This window comes from Aulonocara stuartgranti (genome assembly GCF_965226115.1).
Source record: "Aulonocara stuartgranti genome assembly, chromosome: 7".
Classification (NCBI taxonomy): Eukaryota; Metazoa; Chordata; class Actinopteri; order Cichliformes; family Cichlidae; genus Aulonocara; species Aulonocara stuartgranti.
The window spans coordinates 3,829,352-3,847,926 of NC_138945.1; the positions used below are offsets into that span (position 1 = coordinate 3,829,352).

An 18,575-nucleotide genomic window follows, 5' to 3' on the forward strand; every position below is an offset into this window, starting at 1 on the left:
TGTTCGCTGGAAATCAGACATTTCTGCCAGAAATTAATAACAAACTCCTTACGTTGATTAGAATTCACCAAACTATAAAGATTAGATTTTTACACAAATCCCCAGTTCCCCTGTATGAAGCTAACAATCTGTTAACCATAAATATATTTTATTCTGTTCAGTGCTGGACAGTCACAGTCTAAAGGTTTAAATTCACCTTTGCAAAGTAAAGGAGTACAGGAGAACCAGATTTCTGTGAGTTATATGATGAGGCCACTTTTCTTTTCTTTCTTTCTTTTTTTCTTCTTCAAAAATTGGCCCAGGAGCATCCACACAGTTTTTCCCAGAGACGAGAAGATCTGCAGTTCATGGTTCCCTCTAATATCTCTGTCCATGTTTGAGAGTGACAGCTTAAAGTATGATTTACTGCTCAGCTTTTAATTGTTATGTGTTATCATAATTAGTTAAGTTGGACATTTTGCAGACAGCTTAAAGTGGCCATTAGGGGAAGTGCAGTTTTCGGTTCTTCTATATTGGCTGTACTTTGCAGGCTCGAAGGTTGCCTGATGCTCCTGTTCACATTTGACCTTTGGCTGCTGGAACTGTTGCAGTTAGATTGTTTTAATGGATGTTGAAGGACACTCTAAGATTCCTCACAGTGTTACTGGAGGCCAGTGTAATCCAGAGTAAGTATTGGGTTAGACATCATGTCTCCAAGGTTTATGGGCCGACTACAATCATTTCAATTTTGTCTGAATTTAGAAGCAGGAAATTCGAGGTCAGCCACTCCTTTGTCTTTAAGACATTCTTGTGGTTTAAGTAACTGGCGTGTGTCATCTTGCTTGGTGGATAGATACAGCTAGGTATCATCTGCATAGCAATGATAATGTACGCTCAAAAAAATCTGTTGTTGGATGAACACAATTTAATCGTGGCACCTTTTTCCACGTGATTTAACCAAGTACAATAACCCATTTTTGACCATGTCAAACCAACACATTTGGCATTTGGTGGTTTAATGTAATCAGATTACGTTGGATCAACGTAGTATACTTACATTGACTTGAAGTGATTTATTGAAGTATTTAAAGTGAAATTTGTTTTAATTCATTCGACACAAGTTAAAAACTTTAGGAGAACACAATGAAATCTTGTTGTTTGAACAACTACTTTGGTAATCAAGGCAATTAGTCTTGCTTAATGAACCAATATGGCGGTTGATGATTTCATAGAGACAAACAACCATTTGCACTGACATTCATGGATAATTTAGAATCACCAATTAACGTAACTCTAATTACACACTGCAAACCAGCCAGATTGTGGATTTGAACCCAGGCCCTTCTTGCTGTGAGGCAACAGCAGTAACCATCACACCTCCAAGCTGTCACTCCAGGCTTAACAAAAGTAGGAAAGATATGTTTACAAGGCTTGATGCAGAATTTTCTGTACGTTTTTGTCCTTGACAGGTTGAACCACAATAAATAGCAATAGCATACACGTGGTGTGGGTATAGTTGTCTGCCTCTTAAAACTCCAGCGATTTTCCTGCAGTTTGACCTCTAATATGATCTTGTGAATTTCGTGATTCCAGACAACTAACCACTCTTACTAGATCGTATCAGGTCATCTCAACAAGAACAAATTAAGTTGCTGAAGTTCATGCAGATGCTATATGATTTAATCATGTTCACCATAGAAACATGAAATTATTTAGTTCAAATTACAAGTTTGAATCTTGTACACGTAACAACCAACCAATTTCATTTTTCTGAGTGTATGCTAATAATATATAATATATGTATACAGGTATAATGTCAATGGCACTGCTCCACTACTCTGTGGAGTTTGGACCAATGTTATTGATCCCAACAGCCATTGGCTGTCTCCACTTCCTGTGTACAGGTACATCCAGGCTGCCACGTCTCCCAAAGACATCATCATCATGGTGGACATTAGCGGCAGTATGAAGGGACTGAAGATGACCATTGCTAAACACACCATCAACACCATTCTGGATACACTGGGAGAGAACGACTTTGTCAACGTCATTGCTGTGAGACATGCGCACATCTACTTAAAAACTATTACAGTGTTGTGACTCTGAGCAGCGTTTAAGTGAAAAATGGCAGGAAAACAACAGTCATGACCAAAAGTTTCACAAGTGGCATAAATTTGGAGTTTCATACATTTTTTCAATTTAAATTATTTTTACTGGTATCTAGAGTTAAAAAATAACCATAATTATTTCCTTTCTTTTTAAGACTTATTGGATAATAAATCACATTTATGCAAAGAGATGGTATTTACAGTGATGGTAATCCATGCCTGCTTCATTAGCGCTACAGGCTCATAAGTTCTCATATCGTGCATATCCTGAAGCCCTGAAAGGATTCAGATGCAGTACTCAGAAAACTACATACAAAGTACCAGAGACAAACACTATCCAAATGAAATGGAAAGGAACTAAACAAGAACAAGGAAGAACTCCTAACATAGAAATGTCACAAGTTATAACCAATTAACTATAAGATCATCAAATTAACGTGTTGGAACCAACACGTTAATTTGATGTTGGATTAAGACCTGGCTGGTCAGGAAACCCCTCACATCTTAAAAACTGTAATCACTTCTCAGTTTCATTATGAAAAGCATGTGTTGTGCTGGTGTGAGTACTTTTTAAGTCTGGGTAACATCAACATCATTGTGAATTCATAGCTTTATCACTAAAACATTAAAGGTTCAATTACTGGATTAGTTAATGGAACCACTGACTGCCTGTTTTTGCTCATGAGCCTGCCTCGTCTGTGTTTCTTTCCCTGTCTGCAGTACACAGACTACGTTCGCTACGTGGAGCCGTGTTTCAGAGGAACTCTGGTCCAGGCCGACTTGGACAACAGAGAGGTGAGACCATTATCTGCTTCATGGAAGCCTAAAGAGCCCAGGAGGCATCTTAGCAGCCATCACACAGACGCAAACACAGAGGAAAACCCCGAGTGTCATTATCAGATCAGCCTCTTAGCCTAATTCTTAAAGTGGCATCAGAAACCACAGCAGGTCAAGCTGGAGCTAGAGAGCCTCTGTGCTTGTGAGAGTTTCAGTGTTAAGGCTGAAGGTACCGTATTTTTCAAAACTACCTCAAACACAAGATCAAAATTAGTCACCTAAGTAATAAATGATTGAAACTTGGTTGTAGTTGACTGACAGGATAAAGGGAGGCACATATATTCAAATTAAATTAAATCAGAATTTCTTTGAATCTGGGCAATAAAAATGAATGTCTGTCTGTATACAAAGCCTCTTTGTACTCGTTTCCTGTCTCAGCACTTTAAGGTGTTGGTGGAGGAGCTGCATGTCAAAGGCGAAGCAAAGATCAAGAATGCCATGAAGGAGTCCTTCAAAATCCTGAACGAGGTTAGTGTCCGCTCAGCCCGCTTTTTACCACTCTCCTAACTTATATTGATTTTATCTGCTCCATCTTGGCCTGATTTCTAAATAACATGGCCGTGTCTACCATTTTTTTTAACAACACTTACATTTACCTACCAGTGAAAATATCAACTCCCCTAAACCACAGGTGGAGTTTCTAAAGAACATCAAAGTAAACATTCCCATCATTTTTTATCCCTCAACCATCAAAGGCTCGTGGGGTATTTTTGTCACCCCGCCGAGTAATTCTGAGTGACCTCGACAAAGTCAAGGTCAGAGGTCAAGTCTTCTGACAATCACCTTGGATTTTTCACATTTTTACCTTTGGTGCATTGAGTAACACTGCTGGCTGCTGCTGGTTTTTTAATTATTTCACTGAGAGTAACCTGAGGTGTTCAGACCCAGCAGAAAACTGTGGTGTCAAACTGGACTGTGAATCTAAGATAAGGAGATAAATTCTCTTATTAAAACTAGTTTTTTAATGGTTGAGGCTTTTAGTGAGTTTACTTTATCTTTTTTATGTTTTTGAACATCTTGTCCATGCTTTTATGACAAGATCTTTGGACTACTGTAATGCACTTATTGTTTTCTCTGTTGGGTACAATACTTTGTTAAACTGTTGTTTGGATATTCATGGTTTAAAACAATTTTAAGCTGGTTTAATGTTCACAACAAGCTTCCTGGAGAGCGGGAAGACTCAAAAAGATTTTCTTTACAGTAAAGTTGCTGTTTCCTTGGCTTAAAAGGGGCTTAAATCTAAAAAATGATATCTAGCATCACAAAGTGCTTTTTTATTCTCTTTTCAAAGAGTAGAGATCGATGATGGAGTTGTTGCTGTGTCTAAGTTGTGCATTTGTGTGCAGGCGAGGGCGAACGGTCAGGGCAGCATGTGTAACCAGGCCATCATGCTGATCACAGACGGCGCCATGGAGGACTTTCAGTCCGTCTTTGAGGAGTTCAACTGGCCTGAGCGCAGGGTGAGGACCGCGAGCTGAGAGCTTTTCCATATTAGAAATGAATTAACTCTACATCATAGCCTGTTTCACCTCATTACTTACTATTATTACACCATTAATATCACCATATTTGTTTCTTAAAAAGTTACTGTTACAATAATATGTAAATATATGAATATATTTTATAGTGACGTCACTTAAATGTCTCTATATACTGTAACCTTTGAATGTATTTTGTCTGTTGTTAGACAGTTCTATATACAATTGTTGTATCAGCGTATTACTTGTGTATTACTTTGGTAATTTATTGATTATTACCTCTTTATTGTCAAAGTATCAAATCAAATCAAATCACTTTTATTGTCACATCACATGTGCAGGTACATTGGTACAGCACATGTGAGTGAAATTCTTGTGTGCGAGCTTCACAAGCAACAGAGTTGTGCAAAATACAATAATGTAAACAAGCAAAATACAAGAATGGCTACATCTGAAACTAATAAATATATGTACAATATATAATAGAAAGAAGCTGTCTCTCAGTCTGCTGGTACGGGACCGGATGCTGCAGAACCTCCTTCCTGATGGAAGCAGTCTGAACAGTTTATGGCTGGGGTGACTGGAGTCCTTGTTGATCCTCCCCGCTTTCCTCAGGCACCGCTTCCTGTAGATGTCTTGGAGGGAGGGAAGCTCACCTCCAATTATCCGTTCAGAGCACCGCACTACTCGCTGGAGAGCTTTACAGTTGTAGGCGGTGCTGTTGCCATACCAGGTGGTGATGCATCCAGTGAGGATGCTCTCAATGGCACAGTGATAGAAGGTCCTGAGGATGCGGGGGCTCATGCCGAATCTTTTCAGTCTCCTGAGAAAGAAGAGGCGCTGCTGCGCCTTCTTCACTGTTTTGTTTGTGTGTACTGACCACGTAAGATCCTCAGCCAGGTTTACGCCAAGGAACCGGAAGCTGGTGGTGATGGTGATGGGGGTGTGTACTTCTCTGCACCTCCGGAAGTCCACTATCAACTCCTTTGTCTTATCACCTCATTCTTACTCAAACTGAGTAAGAATGAGGTGCTCTAAACCCGACTTCCTGTGTTTAACTACAGTTGCCTGCACAAAAACATTAGCAGGTAACTTTGTAAACGGGCAAACACGGACATAAACAGGTGTGCCACTGTGTTCAGGTGCGAGTCTTCACCTACCTGATTGGCAGAGAGATGACCTTTGCTCAAAACACCAAGTGGATCGCCTGCAACAACAAAGGTCGGTCCTGTGTGTGATACTTTCCTGCTTTTTCTTCATGCAGACACTAATATGCTCACATGTGTTTTTTCAGGTTATTACACACACATCGCCACACTGGCAGATGTGCAGGAGAACGTCATGGAGTACCTGCACGTGCTCAGTCGGCCAATGGTCATCAACCATGACCACGATATCATCTGGACAGAGGCCTACATGGACACTGTGGTGAGCCTGCCTGGCCAATCAAAGGGCTTAAAGAAGCCATTAAACATATTTACAGTATACACTACCATTCTATTTAAATCTGTTGTGAAGGGCTCATTTAAATCAGAACAATGTCATTATTGTCATGTGTGTTTTTTCTCCTCGTCTCCATGAACCCATTATCCCATGATCCTCTGGGCCTTCATCTCCATCACCCCAACAGCTTCCAAACACAGAGGAGGTAAAAAAAAAAAAAAAAAGAAGTTGCAGTTTTAGATTAATAGTTAGTTCTTCATCTGTTGGACTTGTGTGAAGCTCCTACAGGTTCTACCATCAGTATATAACATGGAGTTTATTTTTGGCATTTCTTTTATCAGAAGATCCAAAGGATCAGCACAAAGTTCAGCTTTTTAAGCTGCAATGGTTCAGAGCTGCAGAAACCCAGCTTACAAATACTACAACACACCTGTGTGAAGATATCTGAGAACTGCATGGACATGTTTGGATCTCAGGTTTTAGGCCATGTTCTTCCTCCTGTGCAACAGGAGAAGCCTTTCAAATAGCCATTAGCTGCCATGCCTGAGCATGAAATGCTCTGTAGGTAAGGGTGAGGATTTTAAACAGCATTGTAAGTGCTACAGGGAGCTTGTGAAGTAACATCAAAGTGGAGTTGTATGAGACGGTCTGTTTGATGTAGTAAATTAGCATTTTTAAAATTGCGTCCAGGCAACCCAGGGTGTCGACTTACTGAGTGCAGAAAAAGAGAGTTACAGAAGTCTATACAAGAAGAGACAAAACACAAACAAGCACCTTTCCTTGATGATTTTAGTGAGTTGGAAAAAACAGCATTTGGAGAACTCTGTGTGTCGAAGGACAAGGACTGATCAACACGAAGTCTTAGATCAGGTACACTGACAGGAACAGTTGAGGGCAAAGGCCTAGATTATTCTAGATCAGAACGGGCATATTTTCTGGTACAGAAACTAGAACCTCTGTCTTATCAGCTCTGAGCTTCAGAAAATTAGACTTTTTAGATTCTTTTATCTTTATTTTGTTCATGTAGAAGATCATCCATTCATCCATCCCATATTCCCACATTCAAATAAATAGATATATGGGTTGACTTTTAAAAAGGTGGCTTTTTCTCAGTTTCCTGAAAGTTGCTGGAGGCCTCCCTGAAGTGTTCTCAAACTGATTGTAGTGCTCATATCATCATGGCAGGTCCGCATCAGGACCACACCACCACCTGGAGTTCAAGCTCAGATGTGCACATAATGTGAAATCAACGCACCGACAAATAACATTGTCTGCAAAACACCTTTAAAATTAAGAAATGACCCAAAATGCCAACATACTATATAAAAACAAAAATGTAAAACCTGTACGGTCCCGTCTGTCAGAGTCTATCCAGCGACACGTTGTGTAATGTGGACAGTAATACTGTGTGCACCTGTTACAGATTTGTTGTTCATTATATTGAGTGTTTGTCTCTGTACTTCAGATAATCACACTTTGTGCCCAATGTTCTCCCGTCTCTCAGCTTTTCACCACCAAGGCTCAGAGTCTGCTGCTCATGACCTCAGTGGCCATGCCGGTCTTCAGCAAGAAGAAGGAGACGGTCAGTGTCAGCTCTGATACACATCAGCCTGACGATGAAGAGCAGCACGTCTGTACAGTCAATGAAAACAGAAATAAATCGATAAATAGTTCAGATGACTTGTCATGCCGTACGTTTACTATGACATTTTAAATTCTGCTTTGCTTTGGAAAATGTGAAAGAGAGCAACTATTTTGTACTTTTGAACACTAAACACTGCTGCAGAAATAGCCTGCTGTTGAAAATGCATATCTTTTGTTATATTGAAATTGCACAGGCATTAAAAGTGTAGTTAAACTTTACAGTGACAGAAAAGGAAGTTTCACTGGGACACGCCACTGAAGGTCAAAGTGGGCTGAATGTGTCTGAAAGAAGCACAAACCAAAAGGCTGGTGCTTGATTATAACTCTGAGTTTTGACTGTGCGTCTGTCTCCAGCTGTCCCATGGCATCCTGCTCGGTGTGGTCGGCTCCGACATCCCGCTGATGGAGGTGATGAAGCTGGCACCCCGATACATGGTGAGCTCTGGGCGGTTTACTCTGTTTCTGCTTTATTTTATTTCCAAAATAAACGCTTTAAATATTTTCTGCTCTCCTCTCAGCTGGGAGCTCACGGCTACGCCTTCCTCATCAACAACAACGGCTACATCCTGTCTCACCCCGACCTTCGACCTCTGGTGAGCTGTGTTTCAAGGCCACTTTGGAAGACACATTTAGCTCACGGGCTCCGTGGCAGCTGCTCTGATTTACTTGAGCTAAATTTAAAGTAATAAAAGTTTAGCAAATCTCCTGAAGGGTGCATTAAGAGGGAACGGTATCAAATATTTATGAGAAGGGTTGTACAGTATTACACACACACACACACACACACACACTCAGTAACAGTGCCTCTTCTGTCCTGCAGTACAAAGACGGAAAGAAACTGAAGCCGAAGCCAAACTATAACAGTGTGGATCTGTCAGAGGTGGAGTGGGAGGACACAGACGAGCTGGTAAACACAAACAGATTATTTCAGGACACAATTATTGATGGGTTTGTTCGGATATCATCATGTGAATGTCAAAAGTTCCAAAAGCAGGAAAAGGGAAACATCAATAATGTCACACGTGCAGCATATTTTCAGCTCCGTAACATCAATCGCCTCCCCCCTTTCCTCACTCCTCATGCCACTGCCATTCTCGTCCATAATCTCATTATCTCTCGAATTGATTACTGTAATTCAATACCTCTCTGATCTAGTACAGATGAACTTCCCATCCTGCCTCAGATCTTCTCTTTCTCTCTCTGTTCCTTCCACTCGTCTGATTACAGTGGGGGGCGGGGCTTTTAGTTGCTCTGCCCCTCGACTCTGGAATTCCTCACTCCCTGACCTCTTTTTAAGTCCAGCCTCAAAACTCACCTGTTTAAAATTGCTTATGTTTAAACCTCTGCACGCTTTTAACTTTTATCTGTTACTCTTATTATTTTGTATTTGTTGTACAGTGTCCTTGGGAGCTCTGAAAGGCGCTATTTTTAAATAAAATGTATTATTATTAAATAATAATAATACATTTTATTGAGGTGGTTCGGGCATCTGACAAGGATGCCCCCTGGGCGCCTCCTGGGTGAGGTGTTCCAGGCATGTCCCACCGGGAGGAGGCCCCGGGGCAGACCCAGGACACGCTGGAGAGATTATATCTCTCGGCTGGCCTGGGAACGCCTTGGTGTTCCCCCGGATAAGCTGGAGGAGGTGGCTGGGGAGAGGGAGGTCTGGGCGTCTTTGCTTAGGCTGCTGCCCCCGCGACCCGGCCTCGGATAAAGCGGATGAAGATGGATGGATGGATGTATTATTATTACTATTATTATTATTAAATCCCCTCGCGTTTAGTAATCCCTGATTTCTCTCTGCATGAGAGAATTTCTAAAGTGGTTCAGTAGCATCAGTGTCTTTTTTTTCTTTAGGCAGAAAAACATTTAAAATATATCTCAGAGTTTATTTTAAACTCCTTTCTCTACTTTCAGCTGAGGACGGCCATGGTGAAAGGAGAGACGGGCACTCTCAGCCTGAACATCAGAGCGTCGGTGGATAAAGGGGTAATACTGATGTCTCAGTCAGTCGATCGTAGAGTTTGCTTATTAAATGTGCCGATAAACTGCAGCATCACTGATAAAATGATTCTTTGTGCCACAGAAAAGGCCGCTGTACCTCACCAACGAATATTTCTACACCAACATTGACAACACGCCTTTCAGGTAAACGCGCAGTGCTTTGTGCTTTGTCCATCAGTCCTCTCGTGCCCTGTCTGACAGTTTGTTCTTCTGGTTGTTCACGCGTAGCACAGTGACATCATCACTCGCTGAATTTTCAGTCAAACTTGTCAGTCAGCTGTGAAAGCCTGTAAGGTCTAGCTATACGCTGTTCATGCATCCTGACTTAATGTTTAGTCAGGGTAAAAGAAGGAAAACTTATAATATATCACATAATTTACACAACATCAAATTTAGGTCGAATGTTATTCCCTGCTGCTTAATTTTGGATTTTATTCTACTGGAACATTAATGAAGGGCGCACAACTCCAGCTTTTACGAAGGAATGGTCAAAGTCGGATCCCCTGTAGAAGATAGCAGCAGAAATTCATCTCACAAGCCTGTAGTATGTGCTTATGGTCTTTAAAGAAAAGAAGAGATAATCAAAAATACAGAGGGATGGATCAAAAAGTTTTTTATTGTATATTAGTACAGAAAATATGTCCTGTAATGTTTGAGCTTCATCCAGGAGGCCTCTAGAGGGCAGCAGGGCACACTGTACGGTGCAGAAATCAAATTAGTGTCACCGTCTCCCCACCTGTCTCCGCAGCTTCGGCATGGCACTGACCAAAGGTCACGGGAAGCTCATGTTTATGGGAAATGTATCTGTGGAAGAAGGTGAGGTTTCCCACAACTGCCCTCAGCACAGACTTGAAATCGTGTGCTGTGTGGAGCCTGTTAACTACATGCTCTGCAACACATTTCTTAAACTAACGTGAAGTAAACTTCTGTGTTTTCATTTGAACCGACTAAACTTTTTCTACCTTGCTTCTCAGGGCTGCATGATCTGACCTCACCAGATCTCACCATCGCCTCTGAGTGGTAAAAACCGTCCTTGATGATGATTTAAGACAAACGTTTTCAGCCATTTCATTTATCTGTTCTGACACTGACACTGATCAGACAGCCTACAAATATATTAATGTTATTGGCCTGAAACCCTGTCAAACATCCTGCAGAATACGGAGGTTCTGTGAACCTGGTTTAATAGATCTGGTTTCCTCAGGACTTACTGTGAGACAGACATCGACCCTGCTCACCGAAAGTACTCACAGCTGCAGGCCGCCATCCGCTACCTGCTGGGGAAGGAGCCTGACCTCGAGTGTAGGTTTTTGACACTCAAGCTTTAGTTTGTTCCCCTTTTCTGTGTTCAGTTAGAAGCTCTGGTCCAGGTTGACCTTGAATCTGCTTTCATTCAACTGAAGCTTTCCCATTAACCAGGTGACGAGGTGCTGCTGTCGCAGACGCTGTTCGACGCCGTGGTCACAGCTCCGCTTGAGGCCTACTGGAACACCCTGATGCTGAACGACAGGTCAGGCAGGAGACATGACATGCCCTGACGTTTTATTGGTTATGAGATGTCCTAAAACCTAAACAGATAAAACCAAAAATATCTGGAAGATCAATTGAGGTGTTTTACTTGTAAAAACTTTTGGGGCTTTTCTTGGAACGTGTGACGTTTGTCCGATTTTTGCTCCTGATAAAGAGCTGATTTCCCTTTTAATCTTGTGTTACTGTTGTTTGTATGCAGGGTGGAGCCAGGGGTTGAGACGGCTTTCCTCGGTACTCGATCCGGCCTGATGAGGGTTGTGAGATATGCAGGAGTGGAGACCAGAGTGGCAAAGTAAGACCCAAAATGAACAGAAACACAAGAAATACCTGAATACTGGAAAACATGATGGCAATTTACTTTATTTTTTAATGGCAGCAACTCAGTTATGTAATGTGCAAGCATAGTAGTGATGGGATTTACGGCTATTTTTAGAGAACCGGCTCTTTCGGCTCCGAACCGGCTCTCCAGGTTATTTTGTTGCTTTAATTAATTTATTATTAACAATAATATAAAATTATGCACAAAAGGAATTACTAATGTAAAAAACAAAAGTGGTTTTATTTATTTATGTTTATGTATAAATATATGCGGTGGCCCCTAGAGACAAAGCACATCCAAACTCCAAAACACATCTAGCATGAACTGAACTTCAAAACAGAGCTACCTAGATCACTTAAATGACACAATTGAAAGCATATTTGTATTGTTTGTGTATTTATACACAATCACTCATATATATTCAAATAATTAAAAAAAAAAGTTCATTTACCTGTTACTACCACACACCAAATCTGGTCGTTGGTGCTTCCTGGCTTGTGTAGCCACTAGGTAACAAAAGCTCAACACTGCGCCTGCATCCTGGAGCACTTCTGTTGTGTTTTGTACGTGTTTTGGAGTTTTTACGTGTTTTGGAGTTTTTACGTGTTTTGGAGTTTTTACGTGCTTTGTCTCTAGGGGCCACCGTAAATATACTTTTATTTATTCACTCCACATAAAATGTAATAAATAAATCATATAATACAAAAACCAACTATTCATATTTCAACTTTTAACTATTTAAATTTTCAGCTTTTTCCTTTTACAAATTTAAAGTGAAACAACACAAAACACTGCAAACCACAACACAATTAAATATAAATTAAAATATGAAAACAAAAAGAAGATGCATATTCTCTGTCATATGGACCTGCATGAATAAACTTTCTGAATCCTTTATCATCAGCAACTGAAAATAGTTGTGGATGATTACTATACCTTTCTAATGTGATGTTGTCGTCCCTGGCTCTCTTTCTCTCTCTCTCCCTCCCGCTCTGTTCCTGAGCTACTGAGTGTAACTACCGCCTCGGCTCTAAGAGCCATTTCATCACTAAAGCATAGGGTTTACCTAAACACAGATTCCCTACTTTTCCTGCTCCCAGGAGTTTTGAGCAACAGATTATTTGCTGCAGAGATGAGCCGTTCCCAAAATCATGAACAGAATACTAATGTCTCCCCATTTGCCCTACCAGAAAGGAAAACGCCAAATATTGAGATTTCTGTGACCAAGAATATGAGAAAAACGTGTTCAGCAAATAGGACTTCTCACTCCCGCTAACCTGACACTAAGTGCTCTTATTTACAGTCTATGATCACTGGTTTAATTTGCTATTTACAGAATATTTACAAGTGGCTCAGAGCTATATAGAAGCCTGATACCAGCATCTACAAACTCTAGTTCTGATTTCCACTCAGTCTATTTCCTCCAAACTCGCAGTTTAAACAGGAAACTTGATGCTGGCTGATTGTTGGGTGCAGATAGGGGTGAAGAGAGGAAAGAGGTGGATGTGACCCGTGTCACCATCAAACACACACACACACACACACACACACACACACACACACACACACACACTGCTAGGAGGAGCCAGAACCTGCAGCAGTTAAATATGCAGGAAGTGTTTTCTTAGCTGATGCAATCTTCTGCGTAATATTAAAGGATTAGACAATCAGTCAAGCTCTGTGTTCAGGCAGGGCCTGATCTTCATAAACACTGATTATGTTACCGCAGTGCTGCAGTCCACAGCTTCAGATGTTCCCATGCAGGTTATAACTGTATATTTCTCTCCTTTTCCACAGTGGGACGTTTTTAGGTTTTTAGAGCACTTTTATCCTAACTCAGACAGCAGAAATGAAACTAATATCCTGAACACTCACATTATCAGTGTCTTTTACTCTTAGGCCACTATGTGGACTCTTTCCTTCTGTCTGCATGGTTCTGTTCGTGCAGATATTCCAGCGATTTTCCTGTTTTAAGCAGCCGTGTTTGTATTACAGTTCAAACTTATCTTGCATCTGCAGTGTTACAGTGGCCTGAGCACGCACTTGTGGCTCATTCAGATGCTTTATAGCTGTACTCAAACCTGCATCTAACCTCCTGTGCCATCACTCATTTTAAATTGGTCGTATAGCTCATCTCACTGCACAGCTGCTATCATTAACCTGTACGTGTGCACAGTTTATTAGAACATATATTGATCGACTTTATCTACAATAACTCGAATGATAATAACTGTAAGGTTAATCAGAGCCTTTTTTACAAGCTCTGTAATGATCACAGTTATCTCCAACAAGAGAAACAAAAGTAAAAGAAATAAAAACAAAACAAAGCATTATAACATCTTCAAGGTGATATTGCTTTTCTGCAGGTGTGCTGCATCGGTGCCTTTTGAGAAACAGCCAACGTCTCCACATTTCCAATATTTGCTATTAATTATTTAAATCTATTAAAATTCACTTGTGACATTAAGAATATTTCATGCAAGAAAGTCAATAAAGATAAATTGAGTGGACCAGATTATTAACATCTACGTCATCAAACCTTCTCCTGGTGTCAAAAAGCTGCTGTTAGGTTTACCAAAGAGGCTCAGGGGTAGTTTTGGAACTGATAGCCCACGACAAACGGAAGCCTGATGCATGCTCATTCATATACGAAGATGCAGTCGTTCATTTCAATAATTAGCACAACGCAGTGAGGGACTCAGATTATTGAGGGACTCAGATTGTTGAGGGAGTGATTATAACAAAAATATTCCAGTGTAGGTTTGACTCGTGCTTCTCTCTGAAAACAGTGCAGCAGTTCAGATACATGAGAGGAAGCTGAAGAAGAATCAGTTTGGTTTTCTGTGAGGATGAACTCGTTAAATAAAAACTGCTGTGTGAGGTCCTGAGGACTGCCCCTCAGGTGGAGCACTGGATTTATCTAGAGGAGAGCTGCGTTACTACAAACTATTCTCCCGGATAAACCTGAAATCTGTGTGGAACAGCTGACCTATGTGATGTGTAGAAGAACACCAAACATTATTTACCACCAGATTTGAGATACAAGTGGGGCAGGCCAGGAAAGCCCTTCATAGTGTGTGAACTGAAGCTAGAGATTTGGGATTATCTGTTATCTGTTTCACCGTGTGGTTTTACTAGAGGTGTGAGGCCATGAAGAAATGTCATGTATTGAATCTTTTCATGCTTTATTTCTAAAGGGACCTACTTAAATTGAATACAAATGCTGCTGTTTATTTGCTTTATATGGAGAAGTGGGCTGATAAAGAGAGATGTAGGATGATTGGCTTCTGGTGTAGATCATCGAATGGCAGTAGGAATAAATGATCCTTTCGATAAAGATATTTTTGAATCACAGTGGATTGTGAAGCTGAAGCAAATGGTTGGTTATACAGGATTTTCTCATTTGTGGGGACAAACCAGAGTGGTGAATGGCAGGTACATAAAAACAGCAGATGAGATGAGATCCACTGATATCCTGAGGCAAAATTAGAAATCTGACATGCCTCACAAAATCATAGAATATTTAAGTAAGAGCGCCAACTGAAAAATTACTTGTGTTGTTTAGATTTTTTCATTTGGTGTTACTTCGAAAGGTGTAGATGTGGGGCTGTAGGTATTCCCATGTTATGGGCAGATTTTATGCGTTCAACATGCTAATCATTTATGCAGACTCTGCAGATAAGTGTCACTGTTTATGTGAATGTAAGTAAATTAAGCTGAAAAGACAGAAATATCTCACTGTGTAGTTTAGGTTTTAGTTTAGACCAAATGCATATAAGATGTAGAATCTGTTTAACTCAAGCCATTATAATTAAATTCCATTCAATTCAATTTTATTTACACAGCACCAAATCACAACAACAGTTTCCTCAAGGTGCTTTATATGGTAAGGGAGACCCTACAATAATGCAGAGAAAACCCAAACAGTCATATGACCCCTATGAACAAGTGCTTTGGCCACAGTGGGAAGGAAAAACTCCCTTTTAACAGGAAGAAACCTGCAGCAAAACCAGGCTCAGGGAGGGGCGGGGCCATCTGCTGTGACCGGTTAGGGGTGAGGCGAGAAAGACGGAACAAAAGACATGCTGTGGAAGAGAGACAGAGATTAATAACAACTAATGATTAAATACAGAGAGGTGTAAGTGGAAAAGGGGACTGAAGAAGAAAAATCTAGAAGCCCAGACCTGTTGTAGTGTAACTAAGGGAGCATTCAGTCACCTGATTAAAACCTAACAGGTCCTAGCAGGTCATAAGGTTGGTGGTTCGATTCCTGTCTGCTCTAGTGCTTGTGCAATGGATGAATGAGGCAAGTTGTGTAAATCTTTGAGTGCTCATATAGAGAAGAAAAATCCAATATAAAAACCAGTCCATTTACCTTTTACATGGTATAAATAATAAAAAAAATGACTGGCAATGTGCACATTTACTCACGTGACACAGTTACAGTGTAACTCCAACAGGTGGTCTGGACCTGACAGCAAATATATCTTACGTGCTTCTGCAAAGAGTTCAGGTTTATGTGGCGAAATACTTTCTGCTTTCAGAACAGCACCTTTTGTGTTGCTCTCCTAGCTGCAGCTTTTCAACACTGTTTGTGCTCATTATTAGCTAGACAATTCATCTGTACTATTAGCATAAAGAAAATTATGTTATAACACTAACTGCTGGAACCATATCTTCTCCCTCCCTCCTCCTTTCTTTAAAAATAATAATGTCACACTTCAGAGCACGATCCCAGCTGATACACTCCAGCTGGTTTAAGAATTGTTGTTATAGCTGCTTCCTGCTGTGGACTATCAGAGTGTGTAACCTTTGTGAGTTCTTTGAAGTGAGTGAAGTAAAAAAATGTTCATCAGTAGCACGAAGAACAGGTTTGTGTTTGAAACAGAAGATGATTAGAAATAAATAGTAAAATTAGAGCTTCCAGTTGCACACTGACCAGTTCAGTCAATGAGCCTAGGAGTGAATTTCAAAGTAAAATGTTATCTGAGGATGATTGCTCACTTTGCAGGAAGTTCCTGACTCCAGCTGATAAAGATAATCTGTTCACCATCGATCACTTCCCGCTGTGGTACCGCCTGGCTGTAGAAAACACTCCTGGAAAATTCTACTACTACCCAGTGAATGACAAAGGTTTGTTTGTGACGAACCCCTGAACACGTCTGCAGAACAAAAAGTAACTCGTTATCATTGAATTACTGATAAGGTGATCTGTAGTTAATGTTGGGCGAAATGTTTTGCCCCTCAGGAGTGAAGTACATCATAGCGACGACATCGGTGACCGTGTCAACCGAGGGAAAGACGGCCATGGCTGGAGGTGAGTTTCAAACAAGTGGTGGAAGAGCTATGATGTTCACCTTCTTCATCTTCATCACAAAAACACAGCATGCACTGTCATTATCGCGTTTTCCTCTTGCTTTAGTTGCTTACTGTTTCCTTTATTAATCCGTGACAGCCAAAGCAGATCAGCGTCTAACAGGGAGCTGGAGTTAGCTGTGGAGACCAAACATGTTTATTTCTGTTGGAAAATAAGACATTTTAACATGGGAGTCTATGTGGGCGGAGTCACTTTAGAAGCCAGCTGCGAGTGGCACTTTGAGGAACAGCAGTGGCCATATGCTGACCATTTTCAGTTGTTCTTCTTGAGTCGGGCAAGAGTAAAAGATAATGATGAAGACATTGAAGGTCATACAGTGGTCAGCAAGAATCCTCACTCAAATCGCTTTGTGTGGGATTTTTACACCACGTGACATGAAGCATGTGGTGACGCTGCCTGCAACAGCAGCGGCTATCGTCTAATTAAACTGTAACATGCAGTGGAAATGAAGTTCAAGGTAACTTCTCCTCCCCGGTCGAAAGCAAAGGAGAACACGACTCTCAGAACTCTGTAAGGAAGTAGTCCTCTCACTCACATTTAAGAACAGCGATTTAGAGGTTGTGAAATATGGAACGCCAGGACTGCCATAATGAATTAATTAAATACACCATTAAATAATTAATTAAATGTGTCAATAATTAATTAAAATTGGAATTAATTAATTAAATAAATAGTTATGACACATGTAATTAATTAATTATTGACACATTTAATTAATTATTTATGTATTTCACATTTTAATTAATTATTGACACATTTAATTAATTATTTAATGATATATTTATTTATTTCATTTTGGCAGTCATGGCGCCTGGCTCTCGTCATGAAATAATTTTATCTGTCAGCCTCACCCATCAAACTCAGGGGGCGGGGTTAACGCTGCCCATGCAGCTTCTCTAACATTTGATTGGTTGCCGTGCAAAGTAAGTCAAAACAGGTCGATCCTAGATAATCGATTGCTTGTGTAGACTTGGGGCAGCCAGTTATCCCAGAATGCAGATCAAATCACAGGCAGCAATGGTGGTGGTGTAGTTTTAAAATACCCCGTTTTTCTGTCACCAGCTACACTTTTAACAGTGTTTTAGCCGCGAATGTCGCGACGTATGTCTGGTCAGGTTGTCAACATAGAACATGCTTGCAAAAGTGCTCAGATGTTTTCAGAGATTTCACTAGCTCTGCTAACAGTTAGCATGCAGAGCGCACCGAGGGGGTACATTAACCGGTTTGTTTACATATTCCACTCTCCGTGTTCCACATGTTGCATTCGCAGATTCTCATTTTCACCGAACGATCGTCTCTTTCCGCCTGGTCTTGTGTCTCTGTGCTTCTGTAACATAAAGAACGAGCTGACATTTTTCTCACGAAACCAGCGATCAGCTCAACAGACCCTCAGTTTACCTGCATGCATCCTCCTCCTCATCTGAAAGCTAATTCAAGAAACACGCCTAGTTACCTGGTGATAGTCACAGTTTAACTGGGCAGCCGGTGCTCGATATAACGCAATGTCAGCACATTTTTCTGCACAAGATAAGTAAATATAGTGTTTTCCCCGAGCGCAGAGCTGCTGGAGCTTGTTTCCTTACAGAGCACTTTATAGGCGAACAGCTTTATCAGCGGCTGATGTCCAATCACCGGCACACAGCTTTGAAACCTCAGCTGAGTTTTAGCTCTCAGTGGTTAAACGCTGGACTTCATTCACTCAGGTTCTGTCTGTCGGGTCACGTTTACTTCGCTGTTTTATTTACAACTGAGCAAATCGGTTTGGCTGAGGTTAAAGTTACGTTTCATAACTGCATAGTTTCACAGACGTTTAATGGTTCACTGGCACATGTGTTAGACTGAACTATCATCTAAAT

At 40.8% G+C, this 18,575-nt stretch overlaps 1 protein-coding gene across 1 annotated transcript in view; it reads left to right on the forward strand.

The window, feature by feature from the left end:
- LOC309711573 (voltage-dependent calcium channel subunit alpha-2/delta-4-like) overlaps window positions 1-18,575 on the forward strand; it is an 82,624-nt gene that overhangs the window by 20,844 nt on the left and 43,205 nt on the right. The window contains exons 8-27 of the mRNA XM_082541988.1: window positions 1,884-2,034; window positions 2,808-2,882; window positions 3,303-3,392; window positions 4,271-4,384; window positions 5,545-5,623; window positions 5,697-5,830; window positions 6,033-6,050; window positions 7,350-7,427; window positions 7,844-7,924; window positions 8,008-8,082; window positions 8,310-8,396; window positions 9,407-9,478; window positions 9,576-9,637; window positions 10,242-10,309; window positions 10,468-10,513; window positions 10,698-10,795; window positions 10,913-11,003; window positions 11,223-11,315; window positions 16,354-16,475; window positions 16,591-16,659. Of these exons, the coding sequence (XP_082398114.1) occupies window positions 1,884-2,034; window positions 2,808-2,882; window positions 3,303-3,392; window positions 4,271-4,384; window positions 5,545-5,623; window positions 5,697-5,830; window positions 6,033-6,050; window positions 7,350-7,427; window positions 7,844-7,924; window positions 8,008-8,082; window positions 8,310-8,396; window positions 9,407-9,478; window positions 9,576-9,637; window positions 10,242-10,309; window positions 10,468-10,513; window positions 10,698-10,795; window positions 10,913-11,003; window positions 11,223-11,315; window positions 16,354-16,475; window positions 16,591-16,659 (1,703 nt within the window). The remainder of the gene's footprint in view (window positions 1-1,883; window positions 2,035-2,807; window positions 2,883-3,302; window positions 3,393-4,270; window positions 4,385-5,544; window positions 5,624-5,696; window positions 5,831-6,032; window positions 6,051-7,349; window positions 7,428-7,843; window positions 7,925-8,007; window positions 8,083-8,309; window positions 8,397-9,406; window positions 9,479-9,575; window positions 9,638-10,241; window positions 10,310-10,467; window positions 10,514-10,697; window positions 10,796-10,912; window positions 11,004-11,222; window positions 11,316-16,353; window positions 16,476-16,590; window positions 16,660-18,575) is intronic.